The sequence below is a fragment of the Plecotus auritus genome (assembly GCF_963455305.1).
Source record: "Plecotus auritus genome assembly, chromosome: 9".
Taxonomy (NCBI): domain Eukaryota; kingdom Metazoa; phylum Chordata; class Mammalia; order Chiroptera; family Vespertilionidae; genus Plecotus; species Plecotus auritus.
This window is the reverse complement of record NC_137783.1, coordinates 23,109,234-23,136,790: the sequence shown is the minus strand read 5'-3', so window position 1 is coordinate 23,136,790 and position 27,557 is coordinate 23,109,234. Positions and strand designations below refer to the sequence as shown.

The 27,557-nt window shown below is 51.1% G+C and overlaps 1 protein-coding gene across 1 annotated transcript in view; it reads right to left on the bottom strand.

Moving 5' to 3' along the window:
- Positions 1-27,557, bottom strand: part of TLL2 (tolloid like 2) — a 97,484-nt gene that overhangs the window by 1,862 nt on the left and 68,065 nt on the right. Inside the window, exons 11-20 of the mRNA XM_080641231.1 lie at positions 21,983-22,099; positions 20,783-20,928; positions 20,096-20,291; positions 12,481-12,606; positions 11,607-11,767; positions 10,818-10,998; positions 8,982-9,107; positions 6,862-6,989; positions 4,110-4,323; positions 1,580-1,830 (exon numbers count right to left, since the gene is read on the bottom strand). Of these exons, the coding sequence (XP_080497357.1) occupies positions 1,580-1,830; positions 4,110-4,323; positions 6,862-6,989; positions 8,982-9,107; positions 10,818-10,998; positions 11,607-11,767; positions 12,481-12,606; positions 20,096-20,291; positions 20,783-20,928; positions 21,983-22,099 (1,646 nt within the window). The remainder of the gene's footprint in view (positions 1-1,579; positions 1,831-4,109; positions 4,324-6,861; positions 6,990-8,981; positions 9,108-10,817; positions 10,999-11,606; positions 11,768-12,480; positions 12,607-20,095; positions 20,292-20,782; positions 20,929-21,982; positions 22,100-27,557) is intronic.

Below are 27,557 nucleotides of genomic sequence, written 5' to 3'. Positions count from 1 at the left end.
GACAGCCCTGGACACATCTCACATAGAATTTTTAAAAAAATATATTTTATTGATTTTTTACAGAGAGGAATGGAGAGGGATAGAGAGTTAGAAACATCGATGAGAGAGAAACATCGATCAGCTGCCTCCTGCACACCCCCTACTGGGGATGTGCCCGCAACCAAGGTACATGCCCTTGACCGGAATCGAACCTGGGACCCTTCAGTCCGCGGGCCGACGCTCTACCCACTGAGCCAAAGCGGTCAGGGCTCACATAGAATTTATTAAGTGCACAGATGGGCCAGGCACTGGTCTACGCGCCTTCGGATCCTAGTTCATGTAAATTTTACTAAACTTTACAAGGCAGGTGCGATCTCCATTTTATGCTTGAAGAAACTGAGACTCAAGTGCACACGGATAGGCAGGACCCAAAGCCCGGTCTTTCTGGTGGTCAAGTGTGTACCATGAATCACCCAGCGTTAGGGGCACCATGGTGATTGGTTTGATTGATCTGATTTGATTTGACTGATTTGATTTGATTGATACGATTTGATTGATTGCTTTGATGAAAAGGTGAGACTAAAATTTTCCAGCTTTAAAAATATATTTAGGTGGCCTTACTCCTGAAGTAATTAAGTTTTGACAAGGGATGAACACAAAGTTAACAAGGAAGTATGAAAGAACGAATATAGGTTGCTGCTACCTGCCAGATACTAGTGGAACCAAACTGGACTTCCCACATATTTCACTGCTCAGGACGCCCCAAGGTTTTCCTCTGCACGTGGACCCACATTTTGAAAGATGTTATCTATGGAAGGCGCTGCATTGGTTACGTCACACATTCATCCTTTCTTTTGGGGAGGTACAGGAAGATGAAGGGAAATTACTCGACATATAAATGCCAGTTTGAGGTTCTGCTTAGCACCAGGAGCACCAGTGACTCCAAAATGATTGGCTGTGTGTCCAGCCAATAGCAAAGAAGCTTGAGTGATGAGCCTCAGGGCCGAGGACTGAGGGCCTGGTGTGGGCAGTGCCCAGCGTGGTGCAGCCGGAGTGGGACCAGGGCACTGTTCTGCTGGTCCACACACCTTCACTGAGCACCAGCTATACGGCAGGCCTATGTCAGGTGCTGGGGAAGTGGTGAGCAAAAGGGCTCTGCCCTGTCCCGGGGAGGTGGCCCAGGAAAGAGGTGATAGTGAGAAAAATGGTGATGATCTTGATGATAACCAAAGATGGCGATTTGTCATTTCCATAGGCATTTAGTTTTGCTTGGGTAGAGAACTGTAAATATACAAAAGTACAATCGAAAATGTAAAAAGCCTAAGGCCAAATAAAAATGGGGGGTTGGGGGTAGGTGCTTTGCAAAAATAGGAAACAGTCTTAAATGGAAAATGCTCCTCAGTAGCTGATCTCAGTCCAAAGCCTTTATGAATTGGTCCCTGGCTCCCTCCCAACCTCCTCTCTGACTATTCTCCCCATTTCCCACTGTTTCCCAGAAGAACAGGCCTCCCGGTGGTGTTCATAAGTGGGTGTCTGACTCCACTACTCACACTCTTTATCACCGTGCTCTGTCCCCTGGGCCCAGCGAACTGGGACTCACCCCAGAGCCACAGAAGCGGCCGAGCCTGGGCGCCGTGCTGTCATAGCCGTCGTAGGCCTCCATGTAGTCATAGCCACAGTCCGCCTCCTCCTCGACTTCAAAGGTCCGGAATATCAGCTCCACGCCATAGCCGTCCTCCGCCACAATCACCCAGTCACAGCGGGCCTGACTTGGGTAGTTGTTGTCCCCAAACTGGGCATGGGAATAGAGCTCTTTGGTCTGCACTTCGGCCTTCAGCCTGCCCCCACACTCTGGAGCGAAGAGAGAAGCACGATGCCCCCTCGGCACAGAGAGCCCATTTGCCACCCCCACTGCCCACTTCCCAGTCTGGGACTTCTCTCTGCACACCCCCTCATTCCAGGCCAGTTTTGTCTGCAAAGCCTGTGCGTGCCCTGTGGGAGAGGCCAAACAAGTGTCATCATCCCATTTTACAGAGGAGTAAACAGAGGCCTATGACTCTGAGTTCCAGGGCTCATTGCGGGATCCAAATTGGCCCTTACAGCCAAGGTCCTATGTCCCCAGGCTGAGCCACCTAAGGCCTCCAGGAATATCTGAGCATACTGCTGAAAAAGCTGGCCGCCTGGATCTTGACCACTTAACTCCCTGGAAATGCTAGACCCATCTGCCAAGGGCTCAACCAGCCCAGTTGACTTGCTGTAATTTGTAACTTTTGCCAACAGAGGGCACCAAAAGCACATCAGAACTGCTGGTGAGGTCTGAAACCTAGAAGCTTCAGAATAGACTTGACAGGCTCCTGCATTTCAGAGCACTGACCACAGGCACTCTTGAGGCCCCTGTGCGTGTCACCAGTGAGCTTACCTCATACTTTGTATTCTGTAGTCTTGGCTTCTGGGGTTTTTACTAGAACTGTAACTCTGATTGGCCTGGGTCCCATGCTACCTCGTGTCTAGGCCACTACAGGCCACAAAATATGAATGGATAAATGACAGTGATCAGAGATTAGAAAACATCAGAAACTTTGGAAGCAAATTCCTTGCTGTCTGTCCTCAATGTGTTCCACGCTTCCGAGGGGCCCAGAGCTTCCTGGGGCGTGCCTTCTGCCTCATCCAGGCCCCGCTGGCCCCAGTCCTGTCTGACTGCAACTCCCGGGCCCATCTGTGCTCTGGCTTGGAATTTCTTCTAAGTGTGAGCCTTTGGAAAACCTCACATCCCTGAGATGTCGCTGGCAATGAAATGGGCATACAGCAGGGTAGGGAGACTTCTCTCCCTCCTGCCAGATCCCCTCTCCATCCCCAGGAGGCTGATCTTCAGGTCCACATGACTGGGCCCCCTGCCCTCTGCCTCTGGGTTGGGTTCAGCCAGGGGAAGGACCAGCAGATGAGAGGAGGGAGGAGAGAGGTCAAGGAATTTAGTCCCAGGCTCCTTCCCTGCCTGGTCAACTAAGGCTGCGTTCTTCACCTAAAATCACAGCTGTGTCCAGGTACCCTCTGCTTACCCCCCATTCTGTCGCCAGGCTCCAGAACCTACTCCCTTATCTGGGCCGGGGGGAGGGGTAGTAACAGCCCTATAGTTCTTAGTCCTGGTCGCTGCACTGTCCCCGTGGTGTCCCCACACCCTGCCTGCCCCTCTGCAAATAGTCCCTTGTTAAATTCTCCTCAAATAATGGCTCTATCTGAGTGTGCCCCCATTTCTTGCTGGGACCCTCAAGCTGTGTCTGTCTGTAGGGACAAGAGAGTGAAGTCACTAGTCCATGGCTTTTACATTTCCTGCGGGGAAGCTATAACCCATTGAGGAGCTGAGAGGGTGCAGATAATGGAGTGTTTTCTAGAAGGCAAGGACAGCTAAACCGCCTGAGGTGCTGGTTGTCATTTGGTTTTACCTGATTCATATGTTCTGGCTCTGAAAACAAAGAACGCTGAGGGATGGGGCTGTTCAAGGGATCAGAGAACCTCACAGGGTCCCCTGATCTCAGACTCTGAGTGGGTCTCGGGCAGCCGCCACTTCGCCAAAGGGCCACAATCTAACACCAGAATCAGAGTCAACACTGCTTCCCTGGGTTCTACCCCAGGCAGTGACATTTTAATGGCTAAAGAGCAGAGCCAATCTTCTTACTGACACTCTTCTATTTAACAAAGCAGATGTCAGTTATAAGCATATATATTTCCTCCAAAGGACCAAATAAAGCTTACACTTAAGTGAAGGATTTCAATGGGGAGCAGAACTATTTTCCCTTTTCTGGACCGGTCCTTAGAAAGGGCTGCTCCCCAGCACTCAGCTCCCAGACCTCTGGGTTGCACAGACCAGCAAAATCACAAATAACTTCTTAAAAGAGAGGACGGGAGGAAGGAGGGGGCGGAGGAAATGTGGCACCAATAACATACTGCCCACTTTAAATGTTGTCAGTTGAGGACATTAAAAGAAAGCAACCTCCCCCTACTGTTGCCCATGTTTCGTTTTAAGCGGGACATGCTATCACACGCCTCCCTCCCCCCACAGCCATGTGAAAAGCCAGTCCTGTCCCCGCCTGCCCCCATCCATCTCCAGGCCACGAGGCGGGAGGCCCACGCACCTGTGCTGTGCTCTGCCTGGAAGCCTTTCCTCTGCACCGAGGCGTCTGAATAAAACCTGAGGAACAGGCTGCTGCCCGAAGCCACCACGGGCTCTGGCTTCTTGCTGCCGCAGAAACGGCCAAGGATGGGGGCCAGGGTGTCGGGTCCGTCATACACTTCCAGGTGGTCGTAGGCACATTCCTGGTGCTGCTCGATCTCAAACTCATTAAACGTCTGGAGGTGGAAAAGCACAAAGTGAGGCAAGGGCCTGGCGTTCAGCCGGGGTGGGGAGAGGACCCGGTGAGGCGGGACGCGCACCGGGCCAGCCGGCTGCAGGGGGGACATGGAGCCATGGCGATCATGGTAACATCTGTGGAGAGGCCTGGACTCAGCTCCTCTCTCAGTCTCCAGAACAGCCCCAGGAGGTAAGGACATGGCACTGCCACTGGGACCACTTTGCAGATGAGACGGGGTGGGGCCTGGCGGCGCCTGTGCTCCTCCCATCACATCACGCAGCTTCTCCAGCACAACAGCCCAGTGCTCCTCGGGGCGGGAGCTGCTTTAAGAGCTTTACAAATACTAATCCTCACGATCCTGTGACGTCTCCCATTTTAATCCCCACTTTACAGGCAGGGAAACTGAGGCACAGAGCTGTCAGAGGACTTGCCCAAGGTCCCCGCTTGCATGACGGCGCCCTGACCCTCCGCACTACACCGTGCAATCCTGCAGCACAGTGACGCGCATGAGCTTTATGCGGGCAACCGCTCCCTGTCGGGACTGACGTCAGCTGAATGCCTTTTTCCATGCAGAGCCCTGCATTGTCTCACTCAACCCTGCTGATGCTGGCAGGGAACAACTATTGTTATCCCCAATGTGCAGAGGGGAAACTGAGTCTTAGAGCAGTTAAGTGGCTTGCCTGAGCTTAAACAGCTAGAGGATGGAGCTGGACTTGACTCCAAGCCACACTTCTAACCATCATCAGGCCATCCTGCCTCCCTCCTCCCTGCCCCCCTCCCCCCAAAATGTAGGATTTCTCAGGCGTTGGGCAGTTGACTGACTGATGGCTTGCCTACGGGACAGGTGAGAGGGGACAGTGTTTAATATAGACTTGGATCAAAAGACAGAGTGGGGAGAGAGGACAATAGTTGGGGAAGGGGGCGGTCTCAATTCACAAGAAAGGGACTGGGGAGACAGAGCAGCGATGGGAGTGGAGGGGGCCATTAGCAGTGAAGGCCTTCATAGGAATGACAAGCACATTTGAAATGGGCAAAGCTCTTCACACCTTATAGAAAGGGTCTGGAGAGTGGGGGTGGGGACAGTGGGCAGGAGCAGGAGGGGGAGACCAATGGCACCAGGGTGGGTGATGCACTGGAAGGGAGACAGTGAGCCAGAGAGGCGGGCGCTCCCCACAGGTCCCTGGGACACCTGTGGCTGACCCCATGCAGCAGAACACCAGCTACTCGGAGGTATTCAACTCCCATTCTATGGTAGCAAAAAAATAGAGCATGGTCAATAAAGCCACCACCCACTTCCCAAGGAACTTCTTTTAAAGAACTAGCGCACATATGTATGGACCTCAGATAAATTTGAGGTCTGGCCTAACTGTGGCCACTGAGATCAGTTGTTTTAGGTCTTTAGTACCTTAAAGAACAGAAGACATTTACGGCAACTGCTTGTGGCCCTTGGACAAGAAGCTCCTGTCCAGTTGTGCAGATTGCGATTCCTAACCACAGGGGGCGCCATTCCCCCGCGGTGATCAGATATTTATGTTGCCATTGGGAACAGTTCCCAGCAGATGGCAGTCTCGGGGAAGGATGCCTTTCTAAGGCTCTCTTTTTAATCCACCTGCACGCAGATTCAAGGCTATTCTGATCCACTCGGGAGAGCAGCCCCCGAAAGCATTTCTCACGTGGGCAGCCATACATATGAGGTGCCCACGGTGAGCACCCTGTGTTCAGGGGCCCTGCCTTCTCCACCCCTCGATGTCCCAGGCCTGGCACAGAGAGACACCAGCACCCACGCTCTAGCCCTCCACCCACCTGTCCTCACTGTTCTCGCCCGTCAACACCCTAGCGAACCCCAGGGCCATGGTCTATTTATTATCGTATTCTCCTTTGTTCCCTTCCGTTCTCCCTGTGCTATTGTCCGTGATTCAGAGGGACATCCACGTGCCTTCTGAAGAGCTTACTCATCCCCGGAGTCTAAACAAACCCATTTAAAAACTGTTTGTCTCGAGTACAGCGGCTTCTCCAGAAGGCAGGAGAGGCTGTGTTAGGCTCCAGGGCCTGGGAGTCCCTCTCGGGGCTGAGAAAGAGATTTGTAGGAAAGCCTCCTTTATCTTTGAAATAACTGGGCGTGGTGTGCAGGCCACAGTCTCATGCAGGGGTGGGACTTCAAGAAAAGGTTTGGGAGATACATGTTTTAAATTCAAGAGTGAATGTATTAATTTGTAAAAAAAAAAAAAAAATACCACAGGAAACAAATCTCAAACAGCACCGTGTGGCAGGTTCTACCTCATACTGGTGCCACGGTGCACAGGTGCTGTTCATAGGGCTTGCCTCACCTGCCAACCCGCGCTGAGGCCTTTATGTGAATCCTCTTTTCACCTGCACAACAGCCCCATGAGGAGGCACCCCCATTTTCCAGATCATGAAACTGAGACCTGGAAATGCTGAGTAGCTTCCCCAAGTCTCAGAGCTGAGAGGTGGAAGAGCAGAGACTCACACCACGTCCCTCTGTCCCTGTTGTCCATTAACTACGAAAACGACTCACGAGTTTCACCCTGTGGCCCGCGGTGGAAGAAATGTTCCAGGAGCACTCCCGCCGGCTGGGGTATTTGTCAGGCCAGTTGGGGCTCGCCAGGGTCCCCTCTGCACTGCTGATCTTGTGCGCACAGCCAGCTGGGGGTGGTGGGGGAGACACGCAGAAAGAGACATACTGCACATGGGGGAGTCATAGGAGGCATTCTAAGAAGCCCTCCTCCCCGCCCTCTATCGGTCACGTGATCATTGGGCAATGTGGGAGCTGGAGTCAGCCTGAATCAACACCAGTCAAATCACCTGGCGTAGAGATTTGTCGCTTGATTCGGCTTAACCGCCTTCCTGGTGGTGGCTCAGGAGCCAAGTAATCTTTCTGACTATCACTGTTCACATCATGGCTATCACTAGGAATATGGTAGGGTTCATGGTTAAGAGCACAGGCCCCGGGATCAGATGGACCCTGACTCAAGTCCTGGTTCTGCCACCTTCATGCTGGGACTTTGGGCACTTACCTAAATCTTGGGGTCCTTATCTGTAAAAGGGGTGCCAACCTCACTCAGGGAGATTATGTGAAGGAAGCGAGATGCTTGTAAAAGGCTTAGCAAGTGCTAACCAAGATCTTTACCACTATCTGTTCTCCTTCATATCTATACTCCTTTTATACTCCTTTTTCAGAGCGGTTTCATTTGGAAGCTACAGCTGTTGCCCTGGTTACCTCAATGAGTAGCATTTTGACCCATCGCTAGAGTTTGTCTCCCTCTGTGGCGGGTGCTGTGCTAAGCATTCTGAATGCACCCTCTCATTTTATCCTTCCCACTTTCCAAATGAGAAAAACAAACGTTTAGAGCAGGTAAATGACCTGCTGGTAATGGCTGGAGTCAGGACTCGAACTGGGCCTGCCTTTGCTATCACTGACTAGGAAGTGGAGGGAGCTGAGGAGGTCAGCCTCGACCCCCTGTGGTTTCAGCGGAGGGAACTGGAGGGGGCAGTTAAGAGCAGGTGGGGGGGGGTGGTGAAGTGGCTGCAGGAGGTCCCTACTGCTCACCCCTGCCCTACCCTAGGGGAACCCACAGGAAGGCAGCCACAGCTCAGCTGGCAGGACCTCCGTGGACTTTACATCCCCCGTGGCCTCCCCCACACCACATGAGGCACGTATTGTTCTGGCCGAGGCCCACCTCACAGGGGTTTGACAACAAGTTCCAGAAGGACAGCTCCTTCCAAGTTCTTCCAACCCGCCTCCCAACCCAGCCCATGACTGCCCGTGTCTGTGTCCCAGGGCTGGGCTTGGAGGGCGGCTGCATCCTGCTTCTAAGGACATCTTAGCTCATCCTGTCACAGTCTAGGAAGGGCCTGCGCAGACTGTGAGCCCAGCCAAATCTCACTCGGAAATGTTTATCCCTCGCCCTTGATGTCCTTTGCAGGGCCCTGTGGCTGGGGCCAAGGCCTGGAGGCCTGTGTGTTTATCCGAGATGTTCACACTCCCTTTGCAGGGCGGGGTGAGAACACAGCAAGGCCTTTCCCAAAATGACTGGACAGTCAAAGCCATCTGGTCCTGAGAACTCCCAGGAGTGAATGAAGCAGGGAGCAAAGTTGTCCCAGTTCTATTTTACTATTAGACCTGCATATGGTTAATAATATTATGACATAGATGGTAATGTTTCAAGTGCTTAATATGTGCCAGACTGTCTGAAATACTTTCTAGGCATTCTCTCATTTAATCCTCAGAAAAGCGTTAAGAAGGGGGTAGGCTTAGCCCCCTTTAAACAGAAGAGGAAACTGGGGCTCACAGAGGTTAAGTAACTTCCCCAAGGTCACACAGCTAGTACGTAGCAGAGCCAGGATTTAAACCTGGGTAGTCTGAGCCTGGAGCCTGGGGGGTTAACCACTTTGCAATAATACCTCCAGGAGAGCACGTGCGGGCCCCACATGCCTCCTGAAGGAGTGAGCTGCCCTGAGAACATCAATCCTCAGCAAGAGGGCAGGGGCAGGAGGGGGGAGGCAGATGCTCAGCCGCAGTGGGGCTCACTCTTACACCCAGCACACTCCTGGCAGCCTAGCGTAGGTGGCCCATGCCCTTCCCTCCCCGCCCCGGCCCCCCCCGCCCCCCCGCCCCAGCCCGAGGTCCAGCCTCACCCTCTTTACAGTCGTGTCCGTTCTCGTGGAGCCGGTAGCCGTTCCTGCACCGGCACAGGTAGCTCCCGAACGTGTTGATACACTCGTGCTGGCACCAGCCGTTGTCCTTGGCGCACTCGTCCTTGTCTGGGGAGATCAATGGACTCTCCTTAGGGGAACTGCCAACTTGGGATGGTCGCTCTCAGCTCAGAACCCTACTCAAAAGTGGCCTCCCTACTCCATGATGAACATACAATGACAAGCATATGACTGAACTGAAAAGTGATGTCACACACACAAAAAGTAGCCTCCCTGACTGCCCCGACTCTGATTATCCTTTGCCGGGAGGAGGAGGGAGGCAGCATGTGTTGGGTGTTACATGGCCCTGGAATATATGCAATTCTCCATGCGACTAAAGCACTTAAATATATATATGTTCTCCACCCCTACTCCCCACCAAAACAAGGAGCTCCTCGAAGGATGGGCTAATATTAACAATAATAAAAATACCACCATGTACTGAGTATTTTCTATGCGATGGGCACTCTCCCAAGCACTTTCCATACATATCTAAGTCAATTCTCACACGCCTTAGGAGAAAGGTGCTTATGCTCCCATTTTATAGATAAGAAAACTGAGGCTGAGAATGCTAATGTGCCAAAGATCACTCAGTGAGCAAGTGGCCTATGTGACTGGAGGTCTGGGGTCATCGTTCACAATCCCACGCCACCTCTTGCCTGTGGAGTAGGTAAGTGTGGGGCCAAGGGCCAGCCCTGCTCCACCAGTTCCAGCTGTTGTGACCTCAGGCACCCTTGACCTCCATGCCTCAACTGCCTCATCTTTAAAGAGGAGTCAATACTGGTTCCTTATCTCACAGGGCTGTTGAGAGGAGGAAATGAATTAGTTCAAGGAAAGCCCTTAGAACAGTGTCCAGCCTGGAATAAGTGTTAGCTTTATTTATTACTAGAGGCCTGGTGCATGAAAATCTGTGCACTTGGGGGGTCCCTCAGCCCAGCCTGCTCCCTCTAGCAGTCCGGGACCCCTCCCCTTGGTGCTGCAGAGGAGGTGGGAGAGGCTCCCGCCACCACCACTGCGCTCGCAGCCATCAGCCCGACTTGTGGCTGAGCAGAGCTCCCCCTGTGGGAGTGCACTGACAACCAGGGGGCAGCTCCTGCATTGAGCGTCTGCCCCCTGGTGGTCAGTGTGCATCACAGCGACCGGTCATTCCACAGTTAGGGTCAATTTGCATATTACCCTTTTTTTATATAGGATTATGTTTGAACTCAACTGTTAGGAGGTGTTAGTATTATGGTTCTTCTAGCTCAAGCCAGGGTAGTACGCAGCCCTCTCCTCAGCCAACTTCTGTAATAACAGAGGTCCAACCTCCCTCCTCTGCCCTACCCCAACCGGGGTAACTGCAGGGGTCAGGGGTCAAGGTGGCGTCTCCTCTCTGTACCCTCTGCCTGCTGCAGATAATGGGCCACTGAACACTGTATATCTTAGTCACACCCTCTTGTTCCATGAGGACAGGTAAGAATCCTTGGACAACACTTGAGGAATAGATGAGGATCATCCCACACTAGCTCTGGAACCACAAGCCAGGGGGAACCAGGAAGGAGCCTCCCCAGGGGCTGCAGAGAACACCGTCCTGCCCACAGCTTGATTTCGGGCTTCTGCCTGCAGAGCTGGGAGAGTATGTTGCTTTTGTTCTGAGCCCCGCAGTGGGTGGTAAACGGTTATGGAACTACTGTGAGGCAGGGGCATCGGGCAGAGAGGGGTGGCCAGGTGCCCCGAGGCTGGGAGCTGGCAACGCCAGGTGGCCCTCAGCACTGCGGCCTCCCCTCCAAACCCCCGCACCTGAGAAGAAGTGGGCCCGGAAGCCGCGTTTGGAAACCGTGTTGTCTGACTTGAACTCCACGCGCATGTTGTTGCTCTGCGAGGTGATGACCTCGGGGGTTTCGGAGCCGCAGAACCTGCCATGCAGCCTGGCATCGGGGGACAGGCCGCTGCGCACCTCCACGAAGTCGTACTTACAGACCTGCAAGGAAGTGATGTGGGGAGCTGCCCGGGGCCCCCATGTTCGTGCCCCTGACCCCAGCTCTGCGGGATCCCCTTCCTGAGAGCTGCACCCTGCCAGGGGGCCAGACAGGCTCAGCCAGGTCCAGCAGGAGGGTCCTCTCAACTCCCACTGGGGCCCCTCCAGCCCGAGGGACAGACCTGGGCACCCCTGACTATACTCTGGCTGTAGGGCTCTGCCTGGACCTCGGCTGACTTGGCCATGCCATGACCATTGCCCAAAGGCGGGAACAGGCTGTTGATACCATCCTGGTCCCCAGCTGCACCTCACCCTCTCCATTCCCCTCAGCCAGACACTAACCCCGAGATTCCTTCCCCAGGGGACACGCCTGTCCAGACCACCTCCCCCTCCCTCATCCAAGACCACCTCCTCCACTCTCATCCTGATGCTCCTTGGATTTGTCAGTGACAAGAGGGCCCAAGCAGAGGCTGTGCGGCTGGAACTGCTGCACAAGCAGTCCCCCGGTGCTGTGCAGCGAAGATGCCCAGGAAGCCGCCTCCCTGACGGCTGAGCCCCTCCTGAGTCACAGCCCGACACAATCCCCAACCAATTAGAGCCCAGAAACATACGTCATTGCCTTCCAGTTCAAACACTTCAAACTGAAGGGAGATCTGGTACTGAGCGGGGGCCACCACCTGCCAAACACAGTTTTTGTTGGTAGGGTAGTCCTTGGGCCACCCAGGGCTGGTGATGGTTCCATTCAGCTTGGTAACGAAGCCGCCACAGGCCACTGCACAGGGGAAACAAGCAGAGTTGGTTTGGCGTTAGTTCCAAGTGACTGCCATTTCCCTGAAGCAGCGCTAGGCCGTGCTGTTCTTTGATGATAAAAAAAAAAAAGGTTAGACAATCTGAACCGATGAATTCAGTGTCCTTTCTTCTAGTCCGTTTCAGTGGAGGATTTGGAGGGATAAAGTTGAGGACAAGTCTTTACTGCTTTTAAAAATAAGGGCAATGCATTTGTGCTGACCAGTCACCCAGTGGCGTAGTTGGGGACCTCACATGACTTGGACCAAAGGAAAGTTAGAGATGTTTGCACCAGGCTATGCATTACCTGGTTTAGGTAACAAGCAGCCACACAGGTGGGCAAGGAAGACAGAGCACCAGCCAGGCGGAAATGGAGTGACCGGAACGCGCTCTAGATGAGCCACACCCAAGTGCTCATGGTTTTCTCTGGCTCTTATTTTCTACCTTAGGAATCATGGGAATTTTACACGGTCACAGGAGCAAATAAGTGAAGGCTCCAGTTACAGTTTCTAGGGTGGAATCCATGTGATTTGGGCAGTTCCTCTCACATTCATGACTTGATCCACTTGTGTCTCCCTCCAAGAAGGAGGTGGGTCATCCGCCACAGCTGTTTGTGGTACTTCACAATCAGCCAGCGCACCCACCCTAAGACTTGTCCCCCATCCCCTCTCACTCCGGCGTGGCAGGTCCAACACCCACCTTCACATGCCTTCTTATCGGCGGCCAGCTCATAGCCAGGATCACACGCACACTTGTAGCTGCCCAGAGTGTTGACGCAGCGCTGCTCACACCCGCCACGATCTGGCCAGGAGCACTCATCCACCTCTGTTGGGGCAAAGGTGACTCCGGTTAAATGATGACAAAGCTGCCTGGTCTGTTCCCCATCACAGCCCACATCCTGGGTCCCCAACACGTGTCCTCCAAGCACAAGAATGGCTCCTGGGGGACAGAAGAGTAACTTGTTAGGCAGAAGCAGGGCTCCGCTGGGGAGAGATCAGGCCTGGATACTTTCCTTCGTCGAAGGGTTCAGTCAGCTGTCTTCATTTATGATTTCTAAAAAACCCTCGAAGGTTCCATACCAAAGGCTGAACCCATTTCAATGCCACCAAATCCGCCCCCAGTCCCAAATATGGAACTTCCCAGAGACATTAAATAAAGGGTGAGGAAAAGGGATGCGTTTCTAGATGAAGATGTATAAGTATTCTCCAGGGATAGGACAAGAACCTGCAATTTAGCATTTTTATAAATGATCTGAAGAGGTGGGCACAGGGAGATCTTCAATGTTTCAGAAAACGCCGGGCTCTTAGGTTAGCCTTTGCTCAGGAGAATTCGCAGAAAGAGGCCATAGCGAGACAGTCAGCAGGGGAGCCACATGGGATTCACATCGACAGTGTCTAGGGATGTGTATGGGGCAATTAAGTAATGTAAGTAGGACACCAGAGGAAGAATCAGGGATTCATCAGAGAATCTCCCAGACACATCAGCCCAGGGAACCACTGAAGACAGGAAAATCCCAGGCTTTGGGCATCTCCAAAAAGAGTGTCTGAAATAAAAGGAAAGATCATTATTTTTTGTCGCCAAGTTGTGGTATCTCTATCCCTGAAAGAGAGCATGCAGGCTGTGGCCTGAGCCGAGAGCCTAGTGAAGGGAAATCTGAACACTGAGACATCTTAATAATCATAGTAATGAACTCCAATCTAGGAAGAAGAAAGGGTTTGGGGCAGGGAAGAGAGTATTGGTGGTTTATATTATAAACCAGTGGTCGGCAAACTGTGGCTCATGAGCCACATGCGGCTCTTTGGCCCCTTGAGTGTGGCTCTTCCACAAAATATCACGTGCGGGCGTGCACGTACAGTGCGATTGAAACTTCGTGGCCCATGCGCAGAAGTCGGTTTTCGACTCTCAAAAGAAATTTCAATCGTTGTACTGTTGATATTTGGCTCTGTTGACTAATGAGTTTGCCGACCACTGGTTTATAACACCACAGGAGGTAGGAATAGAGCAAGCACAGAGTTGTCCACAAAAGGACCATATTGCACGTAAGTGGAAGAAATCAGGACATCTTTGAGTTCCTTGGTAAAGACCTGAAAAGGACCTGGGTCCTGCCACTTTAGCAGGGATTCTTTTAAGAACATTTCTGATAGATGGCTTGAAAATGCCCAGAAATAAGGTTCTCGCTGCTTTTCAAAGTATTTCTTGTCCTTTGCAATTTGAATTATCAAAATTCAAAATTCCAACCCATTGGTCCTCCAGAAAATGCAAACCCTCCACCATAATGTCTCCCTCCACTCTGCCCTCTTCCAGATCAAATAAACCCATTTCCTTCCAGCCTTCCTTGTTTAGGATGCACAGAATATTCATCAACCAGGTTGTTCTTCAATGGGTAAAAGACAGTTTGCAAATGTCCCATCATTTTACCTATTGAATAGTAATACAGCTAACTCTAAAGTGATGTGTTCTTAGGCTCAACAAAGCCTTAAATAAGTCTGTCAGTTGGACAGATATGCTCAAGGCAGGGGGTTAAAGTTGTCCATGGCCTCAAATAAATGTAAATGTTAAGTATGCTAAAAGAGTGACAATCCTGCAATTATCACTTTACAATATGCAAAGCACTATCTTCGACATTTGCTAGAACTTATAGAAGGAGGAGAATTGGCAATAAGGAGAAATAGAGTACAGGCCTTAGAGTGAGCCAGACAGACCCGGGTGGGATCTTCCCCAACAAACTGGGTGATTCAACCCCTCTGAGCCTTCCTCCTGCTTTATAATGAGGAAAATAATAATAATAACACCTGATTTTAGGGTTGTGGTGATTGAAAATGACATGTGTGACGTATCCAGCACATAGACACAGAGTCAGACCCGGCAGCTATCCCTACAGACCGCAGAGAGGTTCTTCTGAAATTCCTGTGAGTGCAGAGACACAGTGATGGGGGTAGTGAAAAGAATAAAGTCACCTGGCCGTACCTGAATGAGGTGAGGGTGGACTAGAGCAGGCCTGAGGAGGGGAGTGAGACAAGGCAGGAACAGAAAGAAGGAAAATGTGCCAGGGATGGGCCCATGAAGACTAGATGAGCAGCACCACAGAGTCAAGAAACTGGTTGGTGGGCATAGGGAAAGGGTGGGAAGGAACTGTGGAAAAGGCCCATCAAAACAGACTAAGATGAACAGAGGACCAAGGGGTCGGGGGAGCGGTGAGGGAGGAGACTGATGCCAGAAGATGCTCTGATTATGGACAGGACACATGTATGTCATAGGCAAGAAAGGGAGGATCACAGATGACTAAGCCTCTTAGTGCCATCTTAGCCACATGGAGGGAGGCAGGCTGGGGGCATGGATTTGGGCCTAAATCAAAGGGAATGTAGTTCCTCCAGACAGGAGAAGAATGGGCTGTTTGATCCAGGAAGGTGGGTGACAGGTACATTTACACCTGAGCTCTAGCCAGAAAATGCAGTGGGATGTTTGGCCGTTTCCAATCTTTCCCCAGCGTGGGTGGATGCATGGAAGTGTCTGAGGGACCCTGCTTTCAGTGGGAGCCTGGCTGTCCTCTGTATCACCTCCACACTACGGTGAAGTAGCGTCTGCTCCAAGCCCAAGGGTTTGTGCTTGCTCTGGGCTGTAGTGGCCAAGGCCAAGTCTGCCAGAAAAATTTGGAAGAGTGTGGAGGTGGGAGAAGAAGCTGAACCAGGAATCAGTTTTGCGTAGCGGGAGCTCTGGCTTCTTTGCCTTCTCCAAGTGGTATTAGTGAAAGAAGGAACCATTTTGTGGTTAGATAATGAGCTGACTCAGGTAGGATCCCAAAAATTGTTTCAAAGAGGGTTAAGGAAAGAGAAGGCAGGGCACGTCCCTGAAATTTTGAAGAAGTACCTTGAAAGATGCCAGTGCCCCTCATCAAACACCATATAGTGGTCCATCGGCAATGGGACAGTGGCGAGTGGGGACCGAGGTGGGAATCCTCATATACTTTCGTGGGAAGTGTGTGACCACAATGGCCCTGCCAATCCTCGAATGCTCCTGCCATCTCCTGAAGTAACCAGAAATGTGAGGTGCTCTGCCAGCTGCCCAGCCAGCAGGTTCTGCGAGGGATGCCATCTGGCACCCGGAGAGGGATGCAGAGGCCAGCTGGCACCCTGGTCAGTGTCATACGCCAGCTGGGCCCTGAGCAGCGCCTCTTGCCAACTGGCACCAAGGCCAGAGCTTCTGAGACTTGGTCCAATTCTTCTGCGCGGCCTTCGTAGTTACTCTTCTAGCTCCTTCACTAGAGAAGTCCTGACACACACACTGGGCACTGGGGATTCGTAAGACATCCTACTTATGGTCTCTTGGGAAACGGCTGGGCAAAGAAGCTGGCTGTGCCCAGTCTCTAGACCTGCGCTGAAAATATGGCAGATACCAGCCCCGTGTGGCTATCAAACGTGTGAAATGCAGCTGGTCAAAATTGGGATGTGCTGTGAGTGTAAAGCACACTGGATTTACAACTTAGTATAAAAAAAAACACACCGTAAAGCATCTCATTAATATTGTGTATATTGATTATATATTAAAATGATAGTATTTTTTGTATATTGGGTAAAATAAATGTATTAAAATTAATTTCACCTGTTTCTGTTTTTGCTTTGGTAAGGTGGCTAGCAAGCTTAAAATTACACATGTGGCTTGCATTTGTGATTGGCCTTTTGTATCTGTTGACAGCAGAGCTCTAGACTGCGATCTCCATCTCATTCATCCTCATGGGAACCCCAAAAGGTAGGTAGCAGGTTGCCCAATCCACAGATGAGTCTGAGCCTCACCCATTCATTCATTGCCCAGTAAGTATTTACTGGGGCCACTGTGGGCCAGGCACTGGGAATAGAGTGGAGAACAGAGCAGGTATGATCCGATCTCAGAAAGGAAACCTGGCTGCCAGAGAGCGGATGGCTAGTTAGACACAAGGGCAGGACTCGAAACCGAACTTCAGATGCTGAACCCAGGGCCCTTCTCCCTATACTCCCACTGTGTCAAGAAGGCAGAAAGACAACAGAGTGTCAGCATGAAATCACAAACATGAATAAAAAGTTCAAGCTCCTTTACTTGCCTGTGGCTTTTGGTCTGTCTTGGGAAGAGAGAGTGCTGTCTGTGGAGTCCTGCGGGTCCAGGGTCTAGTTCTCGCTCTGCCTCCTGAGAACTTGCTTCCTCAGCTTGAAAATGGGAGTAATGATAATGCCTACCAAGGGCTGTTCTGAAGATCAAGTGAAGTAACTAATGTTTCTAGCACACTCAATAGATGTCTTTTCTTTGCCCTTTAATAGGTTCCAGGGAGGTTTCCACCAGCTCTGGTTCAGGGTCAAGGTCATTCTCCTTGATATTAAAAAGATGTCAAGCTGGGCCCATTCACTAAGTTGGTATAGTTGGGCCTCAATGAACACCTTCATGGGCTTCTAAAAAGATGTTTGCAAATTGAAATGCCCTTGAAGTAGCTGGGTAACCTGCCCCCCACCCCCAGGCTGAGTCTGAAGGTCTCCTGGCCTCCTCCTAGGTTCACACTTCTTTGGCAATACCATTGCCCATTTGTTTGCAGTCTTTTTCACCACGTTAAGCTCTTGAGAATAAAGACTGTGTCCCTTTTTTGTCCCCAACCCCTAGCACAGCGCCTGACACATTGTTTGATGACTGCTGGATGAATTGAGTGGGGAGGAGGGAGAAGATGGGATCTTCTAACCAGCAAACGGTGCTGGTTATCATGGTTACTTGAAGCAGGCCAGGTTCTCAACTCAGTCCTTACACACTCGCTTAGCATCACAGAGAGAAACACTTCTGTCTGTTGCCCTGACTGGCATCTCCAGTGGGGCTGCCACACAAAATGCAGGTCAGTTACATTTGAATTGGGACATACTTCCACTGAAAGGTCATCCTTCATCTGAAATTCAGATTTCCCTGGACATCCTGCTTTGTTCTGTTTTCTCTAAATCTGACAACCCTAATCTCCAGCTTTGGCTGGTCCTCTCAGAAATGTGCACCGCTGATTAGCAGCAGAACCAGGAATGGGCGTGGGGGCAGTGCCCAGGTATCGCACTGGAAAGAATCCCAATACCCAATGTATAGACCTGGGGATGGAAGTCAGGGGAGAAGAATGACAGGAGAATTAAAATAAATAGAATCAGAATAAAACCTCGTGATCATTCATGACATGCGGCAAAGTAAGGCCTCCCCAAACTGTCCGTGACCTAGCCCCTGACACCTGTGAATCTGTTACCTTACATAGCAAAAAGGACCTTGCAGGTATGATTATATTAAAGATCTTGAAATAGAAGATTTTCTTGTATTATCTGGGTGGGACCAATGTAACTACAAGAAGAGTCAGGGTCAGAAAAAGATGTACCTGCGAAAGCAGAGGTCTATGATGAGAAGGTCTGCATGAGAAAGACCGACTGGCCATTGCTGGCTCAAAGGTGGAAGGGGACGTGAGCCAAGGAGACTGGGGCCTCCTCTAGAAGCTGGGAAAGGCAAGAAAATCTGACTTTGAGAACAGTGAGATAATAAGTTTGTGTTGCTTTAAGCCGCACAGTTTGTGATCACTTATTACAGCAGCAACAGGAAACTGATCCATGGCAACAGAAAGAAGAAATTGTCACGTTTTCCAGAGAGAAAAATAACCATCTCAAACTCCTTCCTAAGCAAAAACAATGAATGGGACTAAACATTTTACCCCGGGTATTCACTCACGCTATGCCATTTTCTCCTGACAACAACTCTGCCATAACCTGGTCATGCCACTTTTACAAATGGAGGGGTTGGGGCTCAGAGAGGTTGTATAACTTGCTCAAGGCCACCCAGCCTGTGTGGCTGCTGCTAAGTCACGTGCAGTCTGGGCAGAGTGGGGCCGGGACAGTGAGTTTCCAGGCACCTCAACTAATACTGTCTTTCTTCCCGTTACAATCACTACCATCTGAAATACTATGGCCTGGCTTTTTTGCTTGGGAAAGAATTAAGTTTTGTCTCCAATTATTGAACACATTATGATCATTATGACTCTATTTCTGTTTGGGTTCTGCTCTCCCCAGATACCTCGAGACAGAAGAAAAGAACGCTCCCCATGCAGTGTGGCACTTTCAGCTCATAAAGTGCCCCACAGCCATCGTTGCGTTGGGCTCCACGACTGGTTCGGTAAAATAGGCAGGTTCCTTCCCCTGTTTTAGGGAAAGGAAAACCGAGGCTTCAGTAGGGACAGATGGCTGCCTGGTCAGAGTCACACGGCTTAAAGTGGGTTCTCCTGACACACATCTGCTTATGCAGAACCTGGGAGAAGGGGCTCAGAGGGGGCAGCTGGGGAGACTGGGAGTAAGGGAGGACCAGGGTTTCTGGGTTGGCACAGCGAGGAGTCCTGGGAGAGGAGAGAAGAAAGGAAAAGCAGCCTTCTTCTGGTGTGAGTGACACCACTAATCAGAGGACCTCCGCTGCAGACTGGATCTCTCCATTCAGTGCTACCAGTGCCCAATCACAACGTATTGGGGAACGTCCAAGATGCCCTTACAGGGTGTGGTCTGAGTGGCTTCCGGGCCCTGAGAGCAGAGAAGGAAGACCTACCCATTCAAGGGAGTCCTGGGAAGCCCGCTGCGCCGGGGCCAGGAATGCAGGCCTTCCCATACCATTCTGGGTCTGGTTTCAACAAGACCCTACAGAGCAGCTGGTCCCTAAGGCAACATAGAGGTTTGTTCCCCGAGCACCAACCCCACCCCCTCACTTTCCATCCTTCCCCACCCACTTGTAGGCTGGGGCTGATGCCTCGGGCAGAAGCCCTGGTGGCCTCTCTGGCCCACACCAGGTAATGCAATGTAATGTCACACTCGCCGTGTTTGGATTCTTGATCTGCCGCTTGACTATCTGAGTGACCCTGGGCAGCCCCTCTCAACACTGATCAAACGTGATCCAAACCCAAAGGGTTATTTTGGAAAATAAATCGTGTAAATCAGTACCTTACACAGTTCCTGGCACACAGTAGGTGCTCAATTAATGCTAGCAACTACACAAATACATATTGTTATCAGTGCTCAGTTTCACTAAGGTTCACTGAGTTGACCTTGTAAACTTATTAAATCGAATTTTCAAGCACAGCAGCAGGACTTTCTGCCACAGAGACCATGGCTGAGCCTGTTCCTGAGTTAGTCATGAACTCTTTTGGGGACCCTAGCACAGCCCTAACATGGGTCACTGGCTCCTCCCTGTAGGGAGCCTTGTTTACAAGGTGCTAGGGTTCTGTATAGGTTTTGTGATTCTTAAGCCAGGGGGGCAATACCTCTTTCTGTGACTAAAAATGGAAATAACTGCTAATTCATACCCTTGAAAAAATTGGCTGCAAAGCCCGCTTTATTGATAGAGCCATCGGACACAAACTTCATCCACATCTGGTTGGAGCTTGATTTCACGTCCTCTGGCTTCTCATAGCCACAGAAGTGGCCAATCAGGGTGCTCTCCTCCGTGGGGCCATCGCGAATCTCCAGGTAGTCGTATGCACAGCTGTCATGCCTTTCGATCTAAAAGGAGAAACAGAGGCAACATAGAAGATGGCCGATGGCTTGGCCTTAAGGTTTCTAATTTAAGAAGGAAACCTCAATATCACTCGGAAAAATCTAACCAAGCGGCCAAAGGACCCAAGTGTGCCCCTGGCTTCTCCAAGCCGCCTCCTACTAGCAAAAACCACGGGTGAATCAAGCTGCAAAGAGACTAAGAAATGGTAAACGGGCAGGATACTTATACAACACTGTCCGGGATCCCATCCTAGACTTTCACTTCGATGACTCCCCCACCCTCTCTAGAAGCCTTCAGAAAGGAGACAGATACGATTTCAAAGTCTGCAAGGCTTTTGATACCAGATGTCTGGGTACAACACACCATGGGCTTGAAATGGCCTCTTAGGTTCCCATTTTCAACCAAACAATGGAAACCCATCTTCACAGAGCAGAGCGTGTCTAGCAAGAGTTGACATTTACTTCATCCTTGGAAAGACCATCTGAGCAGTACTTACGTCAAACACCTGGAAGGTAAGCCCCACGTGAAATCCCTCTGAAACCGTAATCCTCCAAACACATTCCTTGGAAGGTCTGTAGTCATCCGGGTAGTTAGGAGATTGAATCTGACCAGCATCTTTGTTAATGTCTCCCCCACACGTAGCTTTAGAAGGAGAACCAGAGAACCAGCTTTAGAAAGAGAAAGAGGGTCCCTGGTTGGATCTTACGGAGGAAGTTGGCCACTTATCACCACTAGGTGACTCCACTTGCCAACATTTTCATTCCTATCTAACCGAGACTGTGCCTCCCGAAAGGCATAATTTTGTTTGCGACTCAGAATTTTTTCCATAGACAGAAAATAACCATGGGGAGCAGTGCGTGTCCACCTTTGCTGTGCATCAAAATCACTGGGAGAGTGTTCAAGCCATACATGGAGCCGGGGCCACAAGTTCTGAAGGAAGTGGGTCTGGGGAGCTCAGAGCAGCAGTGATATTCGATTCCCTGGGTGACTCTAATGCGGACAGTAGAGGAGAGCTGAGACAGAGGGACAGGCCAGTGTGCACACACATGCACACAGGTGTCCACACATGTTCTTTCTTTCATAAACACAAAACGTTGGCCTCTCCAAAATTACCATTTAAAGCCAAAGGGGGCCTTACTGACCACCTAGTGGGCTCCTTTGGGGGAGGAGGTAACATGTGGGGCAAATAGAAGCAGAATGGCCTGGTGGCAGCTGCCTAGAGCCCAGGCCTACGGTTCCCTCAACTCAAACACCATGGTGGCCTCAGAGGCCCTTCCAAGAAATGTATTTGCAAATTCCCTGGCATTGCCCAAAGTCTCTTTTCACCAATGGAACAAACAGAGGCTCCGACAGGTTCGAAGCTTTTCTCGGGCTCACACAACCATTCAGAGCTGCTCCTTCCATGTCCACAGGGTCCCATACCCCCCCCCCCGCCACCCACCGACACCATTGCGCTGGACTGGAATGGGGTTCAGCAGGGTGGTGACAGGTAGATGACGTCTGTCCTGAAGTGAGCACAGATGGCCCCCTGCTTCCGGAATGTGGAGGAAGGGAACAGTGGATTCCTCAGCCTGGCCCTTGCTGTGGCTGCCCCACCATCAGGGTTCTGGCAGCTGCCACACCTGCCTGGGACAGCGGGCTGCATGGGAAGGACAGCGGCATACTAGGAGCTGCCCAGGTAGCATCGTGAACAAACCTTCATACACCGCGAAGAAACCCTTGCCCAGGATGTTGCTGCTGCTCCGGAACTCCACCCAGAGCCGGCTGTCTGTGGAGACAAGGGGCTCTGGAGCTTTATCGCCGCAAAACCTGCCTGGGAAGCGGAAAAGAACGGTGAGGCTGCGGGTGGACAGTAAGAAGGGGCTCGCTGCAGACAGAGAAGCAGAGTTCCCAATGGGGGTCAAGGTGATCAATAACCCCGCCAAGGTGATCAATAATCCTGCTGGGACAACTCATCCCGGAGCACACACAGGATGAACATGTGGATGGGAACAGTCACCCAGCGTGTGCCTTCTTCAGACTGTCTCAGGGGAATTCCAACCCCAATCCATCGCAGTGCCCGGGGCGTAGCCCAAGCACCACTCCCTCCTGCCAAACGCGACTTGCTGAGGTGCTGAAGGTGTGGGGATAAGGTCTGAGGCGGTGATGACTGTGCCCCCCTGGTGTTTCCCATTACACATACACCCTTCTCTTGTGGGCCACGCCCGAGGGCAGACATTCTGCCTCCTTGCCTCAGAGAAGGCATGCCACAGGTCCCATGATGAAGAAAGCAGATCTTATTGCTTTTGAATGTCACAGTCTAGTCACAATACCAAAGATTTAGAAGACTACACAGTGAATAAGAGCACATTTCCCATCCTTGAAGTCTTAGAAAGATTCCTAGGATGGAGGAGTGAGGGGACCAGGGAGAGAGGGGTTGGAGAGGCACCATGAGCCCTGTCCCGCCCTGAGCTGAGATCTGTGTGGAAGGGATGATAGAGGTGCTCAGTAGGTTTAGGGATCTGGGAGAAGCAGAGAACCGTGCCCCAGTCCCTAGATTTCGCTTGTCCCACTTGGGGTCAGCACAAACATGTCTGCATGGTATGTTAGGACATGAGGCCAGAGACAGGCAGGTATGCAGAGTTCTTCAGGCAAAGCATAGCATGATGGGAGCAATAGGATGCCAGGCTTCTGGGAGGGACATGGAAGTAACTTTCCCATTGTCTGAGGGACTGGGGAGCCATCCAACATCTTCTAGGGAGACATGGACTTGGCTCGAGTGAGACAAGGAGGAGATACAGCAGACACTTAGATGGACAGATGTCTGTAGACGAGACAGGGATGAGGACATCCCAGCATGCCAGCCAGCATAGCAATATGGAGGCCTCCCTGCTGCCACACCCCGACACAAAGTCTGTCCCCCACCAGCACCCCAACCCGGGGGGGAGGGGAGAGGAGGGGACACAAATGGACAGAAATTAAGTTCCCAATACCTGATGGAGAGGGCTCAATACCTGATGGTAGAGGCTGTTACTGAACTTTTGTTACTGAAAATTATAAATAAATGTGTATTTCTTGGACACTTGAGTATGAGTCTGAAATTTGGACCCTCTACAGAGGAAAAGGGGAAAGGCCATGCCTTCCTGGTGCGTGGTCATCCCTGTCCATATTATTCCTAATGCCATGTAAGGTGGCGCGGGGCAAGGACAGGGATGGGGCAGGTGGAAGACAGCTGTGTGGGACTGAGCAGTTCTCAGTGCAGACCAGTCAAGGACTACTTGGACTGGAGGTCACGGTTCTGACAAGTACTCGCTGTGTGAGTCACTCGGAAAATCCATTGAACATTGGGGGACATGAGGAGTGACTGTTAATGGGTATGATTTCTATTGATTGTGGTGATGGTTGTACAACTCTGTGAGCATGCTAGAAAACACTGATGTGGACACTTAAATGGTGAGCTGTGTGGCATGTGAATTATATCTTTCTCTATATTTTTTTTGAAATCCACATTTAGCGAGTACTCTCTTATTGCCAGCACCATGTGAAGTTACACCTTGAAGCTGTAACTCTGCTTTGCCTTTCTGAGAAATGGGGGAGTAATTCATTTCCTAGTGGCCAACTGTGGCACACATTCCTTGGAGAGACACGGGGGTAGAGGCTGCTAATCTCCCTCTGCTTCCTTCCGATTCTGGCCACCTGCAGCCTTTTGGATTTGGTGAGCTTAATATTAGCGCAATGAGCTGAAACTGCTGCCAAGAATTCAGCGAGGAAAAATCTGTGAGAAGCCTATAAATTTTCGATAATGGCTCCTCTGCCATGGCCAATTAGTGTCAATTAGTTCTTGGAAAAGAATACGCAAGCGTGGGGAAGTATTGCTTACCAGTGAGGGGCTGCAGCCGCTGGGCCGCAGTTGGGCAACGCTGGTTCACAAGGAATTCCTTCTTAGCCTAGCCCAAGGGTCAAGTCCAAACGCTCCTTTTAAAGCCCCAGCTGTCACAGCCGCTGGGGACTGTTTCCAAAGGAGAGAGGGACTGCCACTGTCTTGCTGCCTAAGAACCCAACCGGACGTGATAAACCACCCACGGCAGGGCCACCGGACCAGTCTCTGCTCAGTCCTCCGGAGAAGGTAGGGGTTACAGACCAAGGTGTATTTTATGGCCTTGGCAGAGCTAGACTCAGTAGGATAAATTACAACTTATTTCTATGTCTCTCCTCAGGTCACTTGTGATTCTTAACTAGAACCCTCTACAGTGTCCCTGGACTAATGTCTCAACATTCTCTTCTTCACCAAAATGGTACTAATAAAAACCCCCTTTTTATTGAGCATGTTTATACCAGGCACTGCACTAAGCATTTTACACGGATTAGCTAATTGCACCCTCTCTCCCCCCCTGAATTAGGTACTACTATTAATCTCATTTATGAGAAAACTGAGGGTTGGAGAATTTAAGCTGAGTTACACTCTAAGTTGTCAGTAAACACAGGGTTTGAACCGTGGCAGTCTGAGACCTTGACCTTCATCATCAGGTTCACCGTTTTCACCATCATCACCATCGCCACCATCACCACCATCAAAAGGAACTTCCCGGTTTAAAGTACAATTCTAAATGCTGGCATTTCTGGATCAGTAAACATCAGTCTGTTCTGAGAATGTAAACATCATTTCCACTTCCCATTTTGGAAGCACATATGGGAGTGAAGATCAAAGTCTCAACCGTAAAGCAAGCCTGTGGCAATGCCAGGCGGCTCGGCTGTTGGACTCGTTTCTGCTCATTTGGGAGGCTGCCCCTGCCCAGGGAGCCCAGTAGTGGGGCCACGCGACACTGATTGGCCAGCCTGGCCTTTCTGAACTTCCCTCCCCACTTCAGGGAAAGGAGGAGAAAGGGCTTTTGTGTGCATTGTGGTGGTAGAGAATACTCAAGGACAGTTCTGCACACAAGAGTACATTGTTAGAGTCACTCCTCTGCAGAAGTAAGGGAGGGAATCCAATTAACAGGATGGCATTTCAGATAGCTGGGTGAGTGCTCCATGCGGCCACCTTCCTCCCCATTTTAGGTGCCATCTCATAAGTGACCCCTGAAACTGAAAAACCAATTTGATATCTTTAACCAGCCGTGAAATGTTCTCAATCTACTTACATTTCTCTTTAATCACGCTGTGAAAACCCAGGTCCCAAACAGCCTCCTTCCAAGGAGACTTAACAGGCTGGAGAGAAATTGGACTAGAGAAAAGGTGTCAAATTCCTAAATTGCAATCTGGTTCCTGGCTTTGGAGGAGGAGTTTAATAAGGATATCAAGAGAGGAAATGCAGATGAGTGCACGACAAGTAGGCTCCATGGGGCGTCATAAAGGGTTCATTCATAAAAAGTTATGCACCCATTATGCCTGGATTTTCACACACTGCCCTGGGAAAATATGCAATGCACAGTTTTTCAGAGCGAGATGCATACTTTCACAATTCACCCTAATCCGCTCTCCCTCCTGCCAAAGGGGCATTGACCGGCCTCCTCCCGGCAGATTTCATGGCACTGACCCCTCCCAGGGACCAGCTCGGCCCACACAATGCACTTGTTCCAAACACAAAAGTTCACTAACAACTGCATTTGGAAACATCAGAGCGGGCCAAATAGTTGGCAAAGGAGGATTCCTGTGAATGAAGAATGGTTGTAGGCACCGGGCCATGTCTTGGCTGCAAGACACACACACACACACACACACACACACACACACACACACACACACACACTGCAAAAGTGTGTAAAATATAAGCCCACCCAAAACAAAACAAACCATCACCAACAACATCAAAGAACAGAAAAAGCCCCATTTAATCTATGAAAGTGCAGCCAAAAAGACCAGGATCTGCAGTGAGAAAATTGTTCTTTCAAGAAAAGGGAGTGAGTGGCTATCCCTCCGCCATGCCCATTCTGGTGCGTGCCTGGGCCCTCTCTGGGGAACTTCAGTAGCAGAGAGCTTCCTCCTGCTGAGCCCTTTCAGTCTATCCCACTCCTGGGGGAGGATAGGGTTGCCAGATTTAGCAAACAAAAATACAGGAAGCCCAGTTAAATTTGAATTTCAGATAAACAGTGAATGGTACATTTTACCTAGCAATCCTAGGGGGAGACCCTTCTCAGGTACAGTCTCTCCCCATCACCAGGACATCTAAGTTCCGGTCTGACCTCAGCCATTAGCAGGTGGTGTGGCCTTCGAGAGTTGGCCCACACTTGGGGAGCGTGGTTTTTCCCTAAGGATGCGGGATAAGTGACTCTAAGGTCCCTGCCAGGCTGAGGAGTCTGTGTGTGATTCCATGTTCTCATGTAACTGCTCCTTTTACTATCTATCTATATAAAAGCCTAAGTGACCATTGCAACCAAACAGACAACCGAACAGGCTGCATGGGGCGACCAGGCCGGCAGGGGGGTTAGTGAGGGACAACCAAACAACCGAGCAGCGGGCTGCGTGGGGCGACCTGGCCAGCAGGGGGGTTAGTGAGGGGCGACAAAACGACCGAGCAGCGGGCTACGTGGGGCGACCAGGCCGGCAGGGAGGGCAGTTGGGGGTAACCAGGCCGGCAGGGCAGGGGGGCAGTTAGGGGTGATGAGGCAGGCAGGCAGGTGAGCGGTTAGGAGCCAGCGGTCCCAAGGATTGGGCCTAAACCGGCAGTCGGACATCCCCTGAGGGGTCCCAGATTGGAGATGGTGCAGGCTGGACTGAGGGGACCCTCCCCCCACTGTGCACAAATTTTGTGCACCGGGCCTCTAGTTTTAATTATAAGATAACTAGAGGCCCGGTGCACGAATTCATGCACAGGTGGGGTCTGATCAGGCTGGGCTGGCTGGGGAGAGAGGCCTCAGGCAGTTGGTTGGCCAGCCCCTCCCCCTGGTCAAACTCCTGGTTGAACTCCTGGTTGAACTCTCGGTCGAGGGGATGATTTGCATATTACCTTTTATAATATAGGATACCAAATGCATCTGGTGTACTTGGTACTAGACAAGCACATGTACATGCATTTGTAGGTAGGTGGGATCATTCCCTGACCCGGCTCCTAGGAATTCCGATTCAATATTCTCCCAGGAATCTGTACTCAGAAATCTCCCCAGCTGATGCTGGTGTGCAGCCTGGATTAGGAGCCTCTGCCATCAGGAATGCAGCCTCTGTTGTTTTACCACATCCAGTCAGTGTGACAGGTAAAGCCATGCCTCCCTTGGGCTGCTAGCATACATCACGTCTGCTCACATTAGACAGGAGGCAGGAACCCAGGGCAGACAGCCTCCGACCTGCCCTCGGGCGGC